Source organism: Pseudochaenichthys georgianus, chromosome 24, assembly GCF_902827115.2.
Source record: "Pseudochaenichthys georgianus chromosome 24, fPseGeo1.2, whole genome shotgun sequence".
In the NCBI taxonomy this organism is placed as follows: Eukaryota; Metazoa; Chordata; class Actinopteri; order Perciformes; family Channichthyidae; genus Pseudochaenichthys; species Pseudochaenichthys georgianus.
In genome coordinates, this window is record NC_047526.1 from 7,621,350 (window position 1) to 7,636,477 (window position 15,128).

General features: G+C 39.8%; 1 protein-coding gene across 3 annotated transcripts in view; it reads left to right on the plus strand.

Annotated features, from left to right (window-relative positions):
• Positions 1-15,128, plus strand: part of cnih3 (cornichon family AMPA receptor auxiliary protein 3) — a 100,702-nt gene that overhangs the window by 27,444 nt on the left and 58,130 nt on the right. For all 3 annotated transcript variants that reach the window (XM_034075497.2, XM_071201938.1, XM_071201939.1), the window contains exon 3: positions 5,736-5,783. In XM_034075497.2, coding sequence (XP_033931388.1) covers positions 5,736-5,783 — 48 coding nt within the window. The remainder of the gene's footprint in view (positions 1-5,735; positions 5,784-15,128) is intronic.

A 15,128-nucleotide genomic window follows, 5' to 3' on the forward strand; every position in this document is an offset into this window, starting at 1 on the left:
CGTGATTTGTCTCAGTTTAAAAGCCAAAGCAACACAAGTGTAAGTGCTGTGACTTAATGTTATTGTTATGCCTACAACAATACCGTTACGATAATGCAACCAACCTCTGTTCACATTTATTCAACCCACAATATTTCTGTTATGCTTTCTCTTCTCTCAATTATTTTCCATACATCCCTGGTGAGATGTATGGAAAAACCGGTACCGGTATGTACAACCGGGTTTTAGCCAGTAGGCAGTAGTGGGTCAGTAATGGTCGTCCACCAATCGGTGAACCTTCCACTGTTACATTAGTGGAACACTAAAAAGACATTATTTAATAACTAACCATAGTAACAGTTAGTTGATATATACCAACCCTGTTATTGGCACGGCCATGACATCATATTTGTGTGTTTTTTTCTCTTTAAAAAAAACCCTGAAGTCAGAAAGCTTGCTAGCTATGTCAAGCTAACAGACCTTCTTTCGATGTTTACTCCATTATTCACTATATTAAATACAATATATAAAATGCTGAAGACAAAGTCCTAACGAGGAGTAAATAGCAAAGTACAGAGAAAATAAGAATGAGCTTGGAGTGTTATAGTTACATTCAGTGACTAGCACTAGCATGGTTCTGGGTTAGCCATTAGCTAGTGTACCACCTAGCTGCTAGCACGGCCTATTTCATGAGGATGTGCTCATTCACATTGAAGTGCAAATATCTGATGTGACAAAATGCCAACAGGTGTATCTTTAGAAAAGCCAACAACATATACATTCTGCTTGCTGGCTGTACATTATTTCACACATGCCACTCCCCTAACATTGAAACATATAAAATAAGTACTGTGATGAATTTGTCTTTATTTGTGTTCTGCTGTGGTCAGGATTTGTATTTCACATGCTACTGTAATGCCATATTTTAGCTTGAATACAAACAGTTTCCAGTGAGGATGTTCACTCTCACAGTACATTCATTATGAAGCGATAAAGCTATAAGCAGAAGCAATTATTATATCTGAGTCTAAATCAGAGTGATAACTCAGGATGGAGATGAAGGAAAGAGAGTCTGATGTTTGTTTGTTTTTTATCTTTTTTTTTAATGTGAATTTTAGTGTTTTCATTAGCATGAAGTGTTGACAGCTTCTGTAGCCTTTCACAACGTTTAAATCAACTCCTCATTCACCGTATCACTCCATCTCCCTCGCCGCTGCACGCCTGTCTACCCCGCTTAGGTTCAAGTCTTATTTGAGACAGGGGGGGACATTTATCCCAAGCATTTAAACATACTTGATACAAGTGGAACATTAGCATTAGAAACACCCTCTTTCACTCCACCTTTAGGGCTCAAATGCAATTAAACGTACCCCGTACACTTCCTGTTTGAAAATATTCTCTTAATTGGTCTTCATCATTATTTAAAGGTCAATGTAATGCCCTACACCCTTCAACTTCCCATCTCCCCTTCCTCCAACTCTTTATACTTCCGCGCTGCTCTCGCTTGTCAAGCAAATTCTCGCTAAGTAACATTTCAAAGAGACATCAGCATAATTGCTTGGTAATGAGTAGACAGTTGCGGGTTCGTGCACACACACATACTGACAAACACAGACACACAATGCTGTTTGAGCCGAATATATTTACGTGTCCTCGTTCAAACCCGGCAGGATATGAAGGAGAGGGGGGATGTGAGTTCGCCCATCTCTTGATAAGGTGCGCGGTCTCAACAGGAAATAGACATTAGCAGTGGAGATAATTGGCTGGGCCTTTCATGTGCGTGTTTGTAAGTGTATATATGGATACGGTGTGTGCAGGAGGTGTAGAATGAGGTCATACCAAGGGCAGAGGGAGGTTTACAATTATGCGTTTGGAAGAACTTGAAAGACTTCCTGTACGCGCAGCAGCAATCTTTGAAATACCACTATGAATACACGTCTTTAACCCAACCACACTATCCTGCCGTTACTCCTTCCAATAATGGATTCCCTTTTGTGCCTGTCATGCTGCCACCGTACATTGCACTTCAAAGTCTAACGTTTTTCAAATTAATTGGCTTTTTCTTTCACTTTGAGACCTTTGAAATAATAAAAGGCGATGGCATATATTCTTCCCCATTTGTTCCCACGCTTCCTTCCGTTGTTACATGAGGTAACGTCCCATGAGGTATTTCCAGGAGATGAGAGCCAGAGTCGTGATATTGTAGTTGGCAAGTAATGCAAACAAATCACACACACACACACACACACACACACACACACACACACACACACACACACACACACACACACACACACACACACACACACACACACACACCACACACACACACACACACACACACACACACACACACACACACACACACACACACACACACACACACACACACACACACACACACACACACACACACACACACACACACACACACACAATTACGTTCCAAGAATTGGACAAGAAATGTGATGCCACGCTTATATTTTGTGTGCATAAAAGCAGTATTCTTTTGTTGCTACTTGCGGGCTGCAGATTTGTTTTCCTGACATACAGTAGCCTTACGGAATTGCCAACAAGTCCTCCAACTCATACGACCAAATTGGTCGATTGTTCAAGCGCTTATTACGACCTATAATCGTTTTAAAGTTTTCTACCTCTCGTGCTCCTCTTGACTGCAAACACTCCGGTGGGTCGTTTATTCACAAATAACCCTCTCTGGAAAATCCTAAATTGTAGGATAGTTTGGCCATTAAAATGCTTTTTGATTAGATTTCTTGCGAGAAGTGTATATTGTCCTTTTAGAATACACGTCCTGGATGTGTGGGATCTATAGTTTGATAGATATTATGAAGATGATTTGAGGTCTCGCCAGGAGAACGTGTAACGGCAGCGTCCATGTAAAGTTAGCGTCAACCCTCACGGGGTGAAAACAGTTTTTCCGGTCTCGAAGTTTTCATAATAAAACTGTATTCCCCTCACTGTCAAATGATTAGACAGTGATATCTGCAGTACTCATCCACTAAAAAACATCAGTTTATCCTAGTTAACCCTTAAAGACCTAGACAGAATTTTTGCCTGCCTGACTCTCCTGTAACCTTTTCTAGCAGTCAGCATCAAGTGCCTTACTGTACCTCATTTGATTCAGGAGAACCTCCAGTTCAAGTCTGGTTAATTCAAGTCCACATCTCACCTTAACTGTGTGATAATAGCTGAATTTACTAGCACTTTTCAAAAACGCCAGTACAAATGTTGTGTTTTTTTACTGTTTACTCCGCCAGGATCATAGGAAATGTCTTTTTTTTTATTTATAAAGCTGCATTTAGATGTTTTAAGCTTCCAAATTAAATTGAATCTGCATATTATGTTTCCTGAGCAAGTTACAGCCATTTATTACAATATTATCCGTGGCGTTTTTCACTGAAAAACACCAAGGATAATATGGAATAATAAAAACGAAATGTATTTCCATATTTAAATTATTGATCATGTTTGTTCTGTCAAAAAAAGGTTGAGAGTAAAAAAAAAAGATATTAAACCATAAATTCTAAAAGTACAATATACACTTCTTGCTAGAAATCTAATCAAAAAGCATTTTAATGGCCAAATTAATCCACAATTCAGGATTTTCCAGAGAGGGTTATTTGTGAATCAACGACCCTCCGGAGCGTTTGCAATTAACCACTAGAGGTGCTACACTTTAAAACGTGACTATGGGTCGTAATAAGCTGCTGAACAATCAACCTATTTGGTCGTTTTCTGTAGGAGGACAGGCTGGGAAATGCATATTCATGTATGTATTTATTTGGTTCTGCCAATCGAATATTTACTGCTTTGCTTTGTTCTTTACCAAGTTCTTTTGGTTATTTTGCTCTTTAGTGACGATATGCTCCAGTTGGTTTACCAGGCACCTGCTGACTTTGTCTGCTGTGATGCTACTATACAGTCATTGAGGACCATTGTCACAGAAAACATCAAATCCACTGCTCAAACATAGTTAATAAAAGTGACAAGAAAAAAAAAAAAAGTTGCTCTATCTATGGTAGGGCTAGCTTGCCAAGTCAAAAATACATGTATAGTGTTCTCCGTCTTTGGGTATGACGCTGTTGCCAAGGTAGGGGGCCTCACTGTCCATACAGTGAGTTAAAATAATGTATCATGGGTACTGTGTGTTTTAAGTATGACTGCCAGTTGTGGTTGTGCGTATGTGTATTTTTTGTTCATGCCTCTAGGAGCTCTAGTAAGGGTAGTCCCCTCAAGTGTTGTTCAGAAAGTTGGTCCCCAATGCAAATAAAAACCAGTCTGTGTGTACATTGTACATACAGTCATTGTCTACATCACAGCTCTCTCCCTGTGCCACACACACACACACACACACACACACACACACACACACACACACACACACACACACACACACACACACACACACACACACACACACACACACACACACACACACACACACACACACACACACACACACACACACACACACACACACTCTCTTTAATGTTCTGTGTGGGAATTTTTTTTATACACTTCGTTCCCGTGGTGCCACAGTTGTTGACGTTTGCAGCCTGCTTATTAGAAGCAGAAATAAAGTCAAACTGACTGCCCACAAACAGCAGGACGCTCAGATCAATTTATGATTTATAAGCAGCCGGAGTTATGCATCGCCCCCTGTGGAGCCAAGTCCTGAATGCGTCGCTATAGGAATTAGTTAATATTTGATGATGATGATGATGATGATGATGATGTTAAAAGCTTTGGTGATGTGGCGGCTGTTAGAGTCAGCATTGTGGAAGGTGCTGATTTAAGCATTTCACAGCTTTTAACACAAGCTGAGAACACTCAAATATATTATAGAAACTTCTATAAACACAATGATAACTAAAGTGACTTGAGGGCAAATGCACTCTAAATCCTCCACATTTCTTATGCGTTAACTTCCTGCTGTCAAACCACATATGTGGAATAAAAACTAAATGTAATGTCCTCCTAAGCTGGTCCAGTGAGGTCTTCACTTGTCACACCTTTCAACACACATTAAAGTGATATGAGGAAAGTCATACATGACCCTTACAAACCAGGGGCTGATTACACATGATCTTAAATGTATCGACCCCAAGACACCTTAAATGCATCACCAATACATGCATCTTTTTTATGCACCATTTTAAAAAAAAAAAAAAAAAAAACTATATTACTTTGCTCGTATCAAGTGTGCATTCCATTCACTTTTATGAGGAACAGTTACATACATTTAAGTTTCAGTTGTCTTTGAGTTGTGTTTGTGTTCAATGTCCAGTATGTGTTCACTGAACCTTGAAACAGTGCACCTATCCTTGGTTTACGACTTACAGTTTTATAGAAGTCAAGGAGAAATGACCCAACTCATAACTTGATTTCTTACCTCAGTAAACATTGTTAACATCAATTGATTCTCATTCTTAATTGCTACTTTCAAGTCTTCCTTAATACACTATGATGTTAGTTAGTTTTATTAGGATTTGATATAAACGGTTAACCAGTGTATCCTTTAGGGCGGGGCTACCTTGTTATTGACAGGCTTTGTCCGGTCTGCTTTTCTTTTTCTCGTCTTATTTCAACCCTTTCACAATATTTCAGTTCATGAATTGTAATGTTTTAGTTGCATCTTTCACCCAATGTCATCATAATGAATTGATTTTCATGAGTAAGAAGATGTTCTGTGAAACCTAGTGAATTGCAATCGTATCTTTTCTGTCTCCTCACAGAGGGAGAGGCTGCGGAACATTGAGAGGATCTGCAACTTGCTTAGGAAGGTAAGCAGAGAGGGACACACATGTTGGTTTATAATTGGATTGGTACCGGTCTTGTCATCGAGCATATAACCCCTTTGCTCTTGCTTGGTATTGGATATACTCATCACTTTTAGGGAAATAAGGCTTCTGCTTGACAATGAAGAATTAGATTTCTGAATATGTGGGATTATACTGCCGAACAAAACATGCAAGTATCATAAACGTGTGATTGCCAACTTATCTCTGCAATATTCCAAAATCCTATTGCTTTTTTGAGAGGAAGCCCTGGCGATGCTAACTTCGAGTTGGCCAACAACAATCTGTCATCACTGCACCACTCTATTTAGAGCTATCAGTATTCTACAAGTCTGGTTTCGGTAGTTCAGTATATAAGACATTTGTGATTCACTTCTCGTCTTGCCTCATGTTGAAATCAAAAGGGAGACAGAGATGGAGAGCCATGCAGACTATGTTGTGTGTCTGTGTTTAGCCAGTTTTCCCTGAGGCTTAAAAGAGGCCTCCTCCCAGCTTCAATGTGACATCTGTTTCTCCCTCCACCTCTCTGAAACTCACACTGTGCTGCACGTCTCATGCATGTGTGCACGCCACTGTGTGTTTGTGTGTGTTTATGCATCGGTTGCACAGCTAATCTTGGTTATCAGTGTTGTCAACTCCAGCCCTCGGGCCCTCCGCTGGCCCCTGGGAGGGAACATCCCCCTGCAGTGCTTTTGCAGAAACAAATACATGCTTTGACACACAAATAAGAGATATAACACACACACACACACACACACACACACACACACACACACACACACACACACACACACACACACACACACACACACACACACACACACACACACACACCTAGTTGCACTGTCCTTGCAGCTGTGACAGGGATCATGAGTGGTAACTGCACATGTGCTAACGCCAGCAGCAGTTAAAGAAGTAGAGTATCACCCAGTTTATGTTTGCTCTATGGCTTTCCAGTCAATATTCAATATATGAAAAAACCTATTCCAAAGCCAGAGCCCCTCTAAACCTGTGATGTAATCAATATGTCATTGGATTAGGCACCTCAGGGAATTTTGATTTATGTCACAATTTCTTCCGTATCAGTTATGGTTTGATGTTTAGTTTAAGCAGGGGTCACCAAGCCTGATTAATTGCCTGACAGATCAATGAACTGGCCCTGGGGTGATCAAATAGATTTCTGGCAGGTACAAGTTTTTGGTTTTGCAGTTTGAGCAGTTCCACTGTCTGATTTCCCACATGGATACTTTCAATAATCCTGTAGTGTAGTGAACTTGAAATGTTACCGGAGTAGTGTTTTACCATTTGGTGGCGAAACCTGTAGTTTTGACTGAAACGTTATTTGAAAATTCTGCAGAAAAGACTGGTGCATTCCAAGTAATGAATATTTAAAGGTTCCCTATTATACTCTTTTTCCCCAATATAGTTTAGGTCACATATACAAACATGTATCTGAAGTGTTTGGCTCGAAATACCAAACAGGTCATTGCAGCATGCCATAAACCCCTCGTTTCAGCCCTGATTCAAAAGTGCTGATTCTGTATCCGTAGCTTTAAATGCAAATTAACTGCCCTCCCCACGCCCCTCTGGAGTGATTGGTTTAAAAAAAAAAAACCCGCAATGGTGCTGTAGCAGGAGATTCAGGTGATAAGGTGGGCGGGTGTTACCTTGGTTGGTTATTGGCTAAAGGTTGCACAAGCCAATAAAAACATTACGATCAGGTCAGCTCATTTGCAGACAGGTTTTTATGAAGATGGATCAGGATAGAAAGTATCCTGAAAGTTTCACAATCTCTTAACACAGAGGGGATACATATGTATGTATAGAAGACATGACAACTGGACTTTGCATCATAGGTGACCTTTCAATTATTTACCACAAATAAAAGTACCCAGAGAGTTCAAATCAGCTGATGATAAACCAAAGAAGTATACTTGTTTTTGGCTTATCAAAAACATTTAAGAACTTTAATATTGATGTACTAAAAGGAGCCCTATTACGCTTTTTTGGGTAGTGTTATATAGGTTTTTGTGCATGTAATTGATCTGCAAAGACTCCTTTCCTTTACTGCTGTAGCATAGTGACATCACAATGTTACACTCACACTTCTATTGGCTAACACATTGTACATGATAGACTAAGCGGCGGGACATCTCTAAACGGTTAACCAATCACATCATAGCCGGCCAGCTAACCGATCAGAGCAGACTGAGCTCTGGTTTCAGACAGAGGGTGAAAAGAGGTGCTGCAGCACAGGCAGTATGAGAAGAATAAAGAGATTTTTGAGCATTAGAGCATGGAGACATGTCCCAGTAGAGACACTACATACTGATATGAACCTGAACATGACCAAAAAAGGACCCCTTTAATCACACTGATTAAAAACAATCTCTAAATCCTGCCCACTGATTTGCATCATTGCCTCCAAAGCCCTCATACAACCACAGATATCTATTTCAGAAGAGGTGGTAGCGTAAGGTAAGCTCAGAAGGTCTCAGAAGTAATCTCACAGTATTGATATATCATCATTTTGTCTAATGTTTGGGGAGATTGACGATCAGTAGTTTCTAGTGACGCGAGAAAAAAACGAAAAGAAAGGACATCCCTGCCAAGTGCCTCAAGGGACATTTGACTTTTTCTTACATGTATTCAAACTCATACATCTTCTCACAGTTTATAAACTGCATGAACACAATTTATGATCTATATTTCGAGTCTGCTGACTGTGCCTGTCAGCGGGAACGCCTGAGGTCGTGATGCAGAAGGATCTGCTGCATTGTAAAGCTTTTTTACACATTTCTCCAGCGCTGGTTCTTCCTTTGCTAAATGTATTCAGATCGCTCCAACTGGCACAGTCTCAGCACTTTGGTCCTGATTGATTTAGTTAAAAGCTTTGGCTGCTTTTCTTTTGTTGGCATATCTATTTGATAGTTTTTTAAAAAGAGGCACACACACATGCAGACATATGGACTGATTCCATTTTTGTTCTCAATAAACTGTGTTTCGATGGGTGTTGGACGCCTGTGAACCTATTGAAGGATTCAGCTTGAAGGGAACTGTTTTCTTTACTCTCAACTGTGTGTACGTGTGCGTTATTCATTGGATATGCACTCGTGTGGCTGGAAGCAATGAGCCGGCACGTTGTCACAGCAACTAAGCAAACCTGAGTTTACTTGTACTCATTAGCGCTCTTCTGCCTTTATTTTTGGACCTGTCTTTCCCCTTTCCCTCTCTCTCCTCCTCTATTTCAGCAACTAAATCCATCCCTCTCTCTCTTTTCTCAATCCATCCATTCCTCTATCTACACCTTTCTAATTCTAGCAATGCGTAGGTGACGGAGGATGGGCTCGGCATGTCATCATTTAGGTTATTTTTAAGGTGCAGTGCGTATCTTTTTTATTAATCTGGAAACATTAGCCTGTTTAATCAAATTAATGTACATTTATCGCATCACCCTATCTTCCTTCAGCAATTCCAGCGCACATTTTTACCACTAATTGCATGGTAGCATAACGGGTGCAAGCTACATGTATTGCACTGACTAGAAACCACATGACATCAGTAAGAACCATCACTAACTCGCTGCAAGGGCACGCCTAAACCATGATAAATGGCAGTCGTTCCATTTAGGTGTGATGCCGTGCTGTCTATAAACTCAACTTTAGCTGCCTTTCACCTCAGTTATAAATGGAGTAACAGTAATGTTTGCATTGCTGTATTTTAATGCAGCCATGGAAGTAGTGAAGATGAAACACAGTCACAGTTTGGCGCTATCAAAAAATTACTAATATGTCATTTTTAAAAATGTTGTTCTTTGTACAACACACAAACATTTTGCCATTGATGTATTTCCAATCACAATCCAACACGTCCATGGCTTGCCAAAAATGCCTTTATTATGCCTTTGTCCTCCTTTAAGTGCAAGGTTCTTTTGGAACAAAAGGTCCTACAACATTCTATAGGTTGAGGTCGATCTCTTTAAATCAAACTCTTAATGTTCTGGATCATTATATATATATATACATGCACATACGTCTAAAGCTGTCTTACCGGGAGTGACGGTGTGCCACAGGGGTCCATTCTCGGTGCACTATTATTTACATTAAATACCATAGTTCCTTTAAATCGGTACTTTGAGGACTATCTTTAAGCAGATGATGCTCTTTCGCACTTCCTTGGTTCCCCTTCACCCTTGATGTCCTTACTTGTTTGTAATATACTTGTTTTGAATGCGGAATAAACTGGTTGGTGTTCTTAACATTTACCAGTTTTCCTGACTGCCCATTTAAGACTTGAAGTCACCTCTGCAATAGTTTTGAAATAATGGACACAGTGAACCATGGTTTGAATGAATCTTCTAAGTGTTTTGTTATTCATTCTGAACCTTTTGGCTGTCACCAATCGCATTTAAGATACAAGATAGAACTGCTTCGGATTCTCCTGACTAAGACCTCTTGTAAAACATGGTCTCCCTCCCCTCTCCTCCTTTTGCACCCCGCTATTTTCACTTCTGAGACTTTTCTGACTTCCCACCCCACTTACGTTCTCATTAATTTCATTGGGTTTTATGTTTTTCAGCTCTCTCTTTGTGCCCCTCCCTCTCCCTCTCTTTCTCTCTCTGGCTCTGAGTGTGTCTCCTCACATTGGAAAGAGATGAGACAGGAGTCAGAAATTGAGTGGTGCTGAGCTGTGATCTCTGCTTCTGTTAGATACGCTGTGTGTGTGTGTGTGTGTGTGTGTGTGTGTGTGTGTGTGTGTGTGTGTGTGTGTGTGTGTGTGTGTGTGTGTGTGTGTGTGTGTGTGTGTGTGTGTGTGTGTGTGTGTGTGTGTGTGTGTGTGTGTGTGTGTGTGTGTGTGTGTGTGTGTGTGTGTGTGTGTGTGTGTGTGTGTGTGTGTGTGTGTGTGTGTGTGTGTGTGTGTGTGTGTGTGTGTGTGTGTGTGTGTGTGTGTGTGTGTGTGTGTGTGTGTGTGTGTGTGTGTGTGTGTGTGTGTGTGTGTGTGTGTGTGTGTGTGTGTGTGTGTGTGTGTGTGTGTGTGTGTGTGTGTGTGTGTGTGTGTGTGTGTGTGTGCTTTCACATCCCATGTGTTGGTGGTAGTGCACATGTTTGTTCCCATTGTTCCAGCACCGTTGACTCAGTGTAATTGTGTTTGTGTGTGTGCACACCAGTGATAGTATAGATCCTAGTGAGTAATAAACAAACCGGATGTTTTAGTTTTTTGAGTATTATGTATTGGAGGATTATGCTGATTGACTAATGGTGGTCACCATGGTAACACCCAACCTATTCTGGGTGCAGGAGACTTGCTCGCTCCGAGATTTGTTCCAGTGCCTTTACAGTGGTGCACTGTCCAAACACAATGACCAGATAATGAAAAAAACTAAATTAAATGCAGTAGTTTGGATTGTATATTACAAATGTTCAGCAGACAAAAGTTTGCCAAACTTTTAATACACAAAATAAATAAAAATAAAAGTGTTCGTCTCATATCTGCTTGGTAGAGCCCTTTTATTACCAGCCCGACAGTGACACTAGTATTGTTTCCTCCTAGTGAGTCAGTGTATGAGTCATCATGGCAAGTGATTATTTCCATTACAACTTAAATAAGCTCATACGACTTGAATGGAAAAAAAAAAATAAAGAATTAAAATGCTTGGAAATGCTGTAACTGCCTGATCAGAACTCAACATGTAACCTACGTGCACATTTAAACATACCCACAAACGTCATGCTAAATAACACATAATATCAAAGCCCTGAAGTAAAAGGCAGTGCTATTTGTTAAAATGTGTATTGCAGTTAATGCAACTCAGTGTTGCTATGGTACAACGAGATCAACAGAAAGTGTCAATTTGTTGGCTAACTTTTACCAATATGTAATTTACTGATACAGACCATAAATAAACTAGCATCAGTTGTTTTAAGTGATAAACTAGTATTATAATAATTAATGCTTCATTATATGTGGTTTGCATTGGAGTAAAATGTATCATTTTTAATTATTATAATTATTTAATTTAATTTTATTTAATTATTTAATTATTTTTAATCATTTTTAGTCTGAAATGGAAATACATTTACAATACCTGTATAGTACAAGTATCTCATAATTGTAAGTATAGTACTTGAGTAAATGTACTTAGTTGTATTCTTCAGTGTATTTCAGTAGGTTTTTATGTTTTTATGTTTTTGTGAAGCAAGTACGATTGACTTGAAACAAGCAGGAAACAGGCCAGCAACCAACATCCTTCAGTGAAGTCCCTTGTCACACTCACTACACTGTTACATCCTTAAGCCCCTGTCACACTGTTCCGAAATTGACACCCGATGGACACACGATAAAGGAAATGTTCAAATTCTGCTCTGATCGTAACAACATCGGGCCATTCGTGAGGGCATCTAAGCCATCGTATGACCGCCGGTGGAGTTTCTCAGGCTCCGGCAGCAACTTCGTGAGCGGGAACTTCGTAAGGCACTCGTGAGGGCATCTTGTCAAATCGTGAGGGCATCTTGTTATCATCGGTGCCATCGGGCATTCACCCTCACTCTGATCGGGGCGAATGCCCGATGGCACCGATGATAATAAGATGCCCTCACGATGGCCTTACGAAGGGCAACATTGACACACAAATTCAACACGAAAATCAACCTTCACAAAGGTCCTTCGGCAATTTTTTGGCATGCCAAAGATTTTGCCACCGCTCACGAAGTTGCTGCCGGTGTCAGTACCAGATGTGTTCGGGGTACCAGATATGTTCGGGTGTATTTCCGTCGCTCCCGTCATCCATCATATCCGTCTACTCACCTCCCTCTGCTCCCAGCGCTCTGCTGCCACACACCGGCCGTCTGCGGAACTGCAGCCGGAGGAACTCGGGACAGCTTGTTATGTGTGTGTACTTGTGCACATAAATAATGTTTCTAATTATTTACAATTCAAATATATATATATTCTGCGTTACTTTAGCCAACACTTTTATAAGGCCACGAGATTAGATAATTACGAAATGTGTAGATAGAATACATATCTTTCAGGTTGTTATTTTGTCATTGTTTAATGTTTTATTTATCTTTTAGTATTTTTATATAGTATCTGAACTTTGAAGAGGAGTTGGGAGACACACGACACATCAAATCACATCTACAGATCAAGACGAAGCGAATGGAAGTACTCCTAGCGTGAACATGTTTGTGAAAACGTGTGCAAAGTCTCCGAAAATCCTAATAATAAGCTCATATTTGAATTCCCCATGAAAAACACACATCATTCAGTAAAAACAAGGCACCACTGATCATCTGCTCCCTGATCTCTCTGAGAATTGAAAGTACGTATTGCCGGAGATCTCATGCTGTATTAAATGTGCCAAGTGCTAGGACTGTCTTAGGGAAGAAAGCTTTTAGATGTGCAGCTCCACTAACATGGAACAGTCTGCAAAAAGAATGGAAAATTACCAAGCTAGTACCACTACATGTTTTTAAAGCTTGGTTGGATGCTACACAATCAGATGCTGTTGGCACCTGTACATGTGGATAGATATGTTGTTCTGTTGTTTATGTTTTGCCTTTGATGTTATTCCATCCCATTTATCTCAACTCAAGTTAGTATTAAATGCAGACAACTCCAAACTCATGATATTCTCAAATGGCAAAAAGTTAACTTCTTTTCTCCCCAACATTTGTACTGTTCAAGGGACTGATATTTACATTGAAAGGGTCACTACATACACATATCTAGGTTGTATTATTGATCAGAATTTATCTTTCAAATCACACACTAAAAATGTTGTTTTAAAAATTAGGTTTCTCCATTCAGACAAGGAAACATTTGATCTCTGCAACGTTTTTACCAGTATTGGATTCAGTATCTGCTTTACATGAATGTCTCTGACCAGTGCCTAAAGAGTTTGGATACTGTGTACCATTGAGAATTGTTTTATTACATATATATATTGTGAGTTTGGAATAAATATGCACTTTATGAAAATTATTAGTTGGTTACTGTTAGTAAAAAAACAGTAAGGTTAATACTGGATGTTTGTTACACTTGGATATGTTTTCATTGGACATTCAATTCAATGCCTTTATTTATCCAGTTAAAATCCCATTGATATCAATGATATCTTTTTCAAGGGAGACCTGCAGCAGTAGGTTACACATGAAGACATACAAACATAAACAACAGAACAACATATCTATCCACATGTCCAGGTACCAACAGCATCTGATTGTGTAGCATCCAACCAAGCTTTAAAAACATGTAGTGGTACTAGCTTGGTAATTTCCCATTCTTTTTGCAGACTGTTCCATGTTAGTGGAGCTGCACATCTAAAAGCTTTCTTCCATAAGACAGTCCTAGCACTTGGCACATTTAATAAAACCACAGCATGCAATCTCAGGCAATAAGTACTTTCAATTCGCAGAGAGATCAGGGAGCAGATGATCAGTGGGGCCTTGTTTTTACTGAATGATGTGTTTTTTATGGGGAATTCAAATATGAGCTTATTTTTAGGATTTTCGGAGACTTTGCACACGTTTTCACAAACATGTTCACGCTAGGAGTACTTCCAGTCACTTCGTCTTGATCTGTAGATGTGATTTGATGTGTCGTGTGTCTCCCAACTCCTCTCCAAAGTTCAGATACTATATAAAAAGTACTATATAAAAGGTAAATAAAACATTAAACAATGACAAAATAACAACCTGAAAGATATGTATTCTATCTACACATTTCGTAATTATCTAATCTAGTGGCCTTATAAAAGTGTTGGCTAAAGTAACGCAGAATATATATATATTTTAATTGTAAATAATTAGAAACATTATTTATGTGCACAAGTACACACACATAACAAGCTGTCCCGAGTTCCTCCGGCTGCAGTTCCGCAGACGGCCGGTGTGTGGCAGCAGAGCGCTGGGAGCAGAGGGAGGTGAGTAGACGGATATGACGGATGACAGATGCGACGGAAATACACCCGAACATATCTGGTACCCCGAACACATCTGGTACCTACACCGGAGCCTGAGAAACTCCACCGGCGGTCATACGATGGCTTAAGATGCCCTCACGAATGGCCCGATGTTGCTACGATCAGACATGAATTTGAACATTTCCTTTATCATGTGTCCATCGGGTTGTTTTCAAAATCATGTAAACATATTATGTAAATAACCCAATTTGTGTTCTGTGAAACTGAAAAGGATATAATATATTATTTTGAAGGCGAGTTGACAGGAAGTTGTTGTTGCTATGGAAACAACATTACGGAGAAAACTTAATATCTTCTACATATAAAGACGCATAAAGTAAAGAACAAAGTCTGAAGATATCAGTACA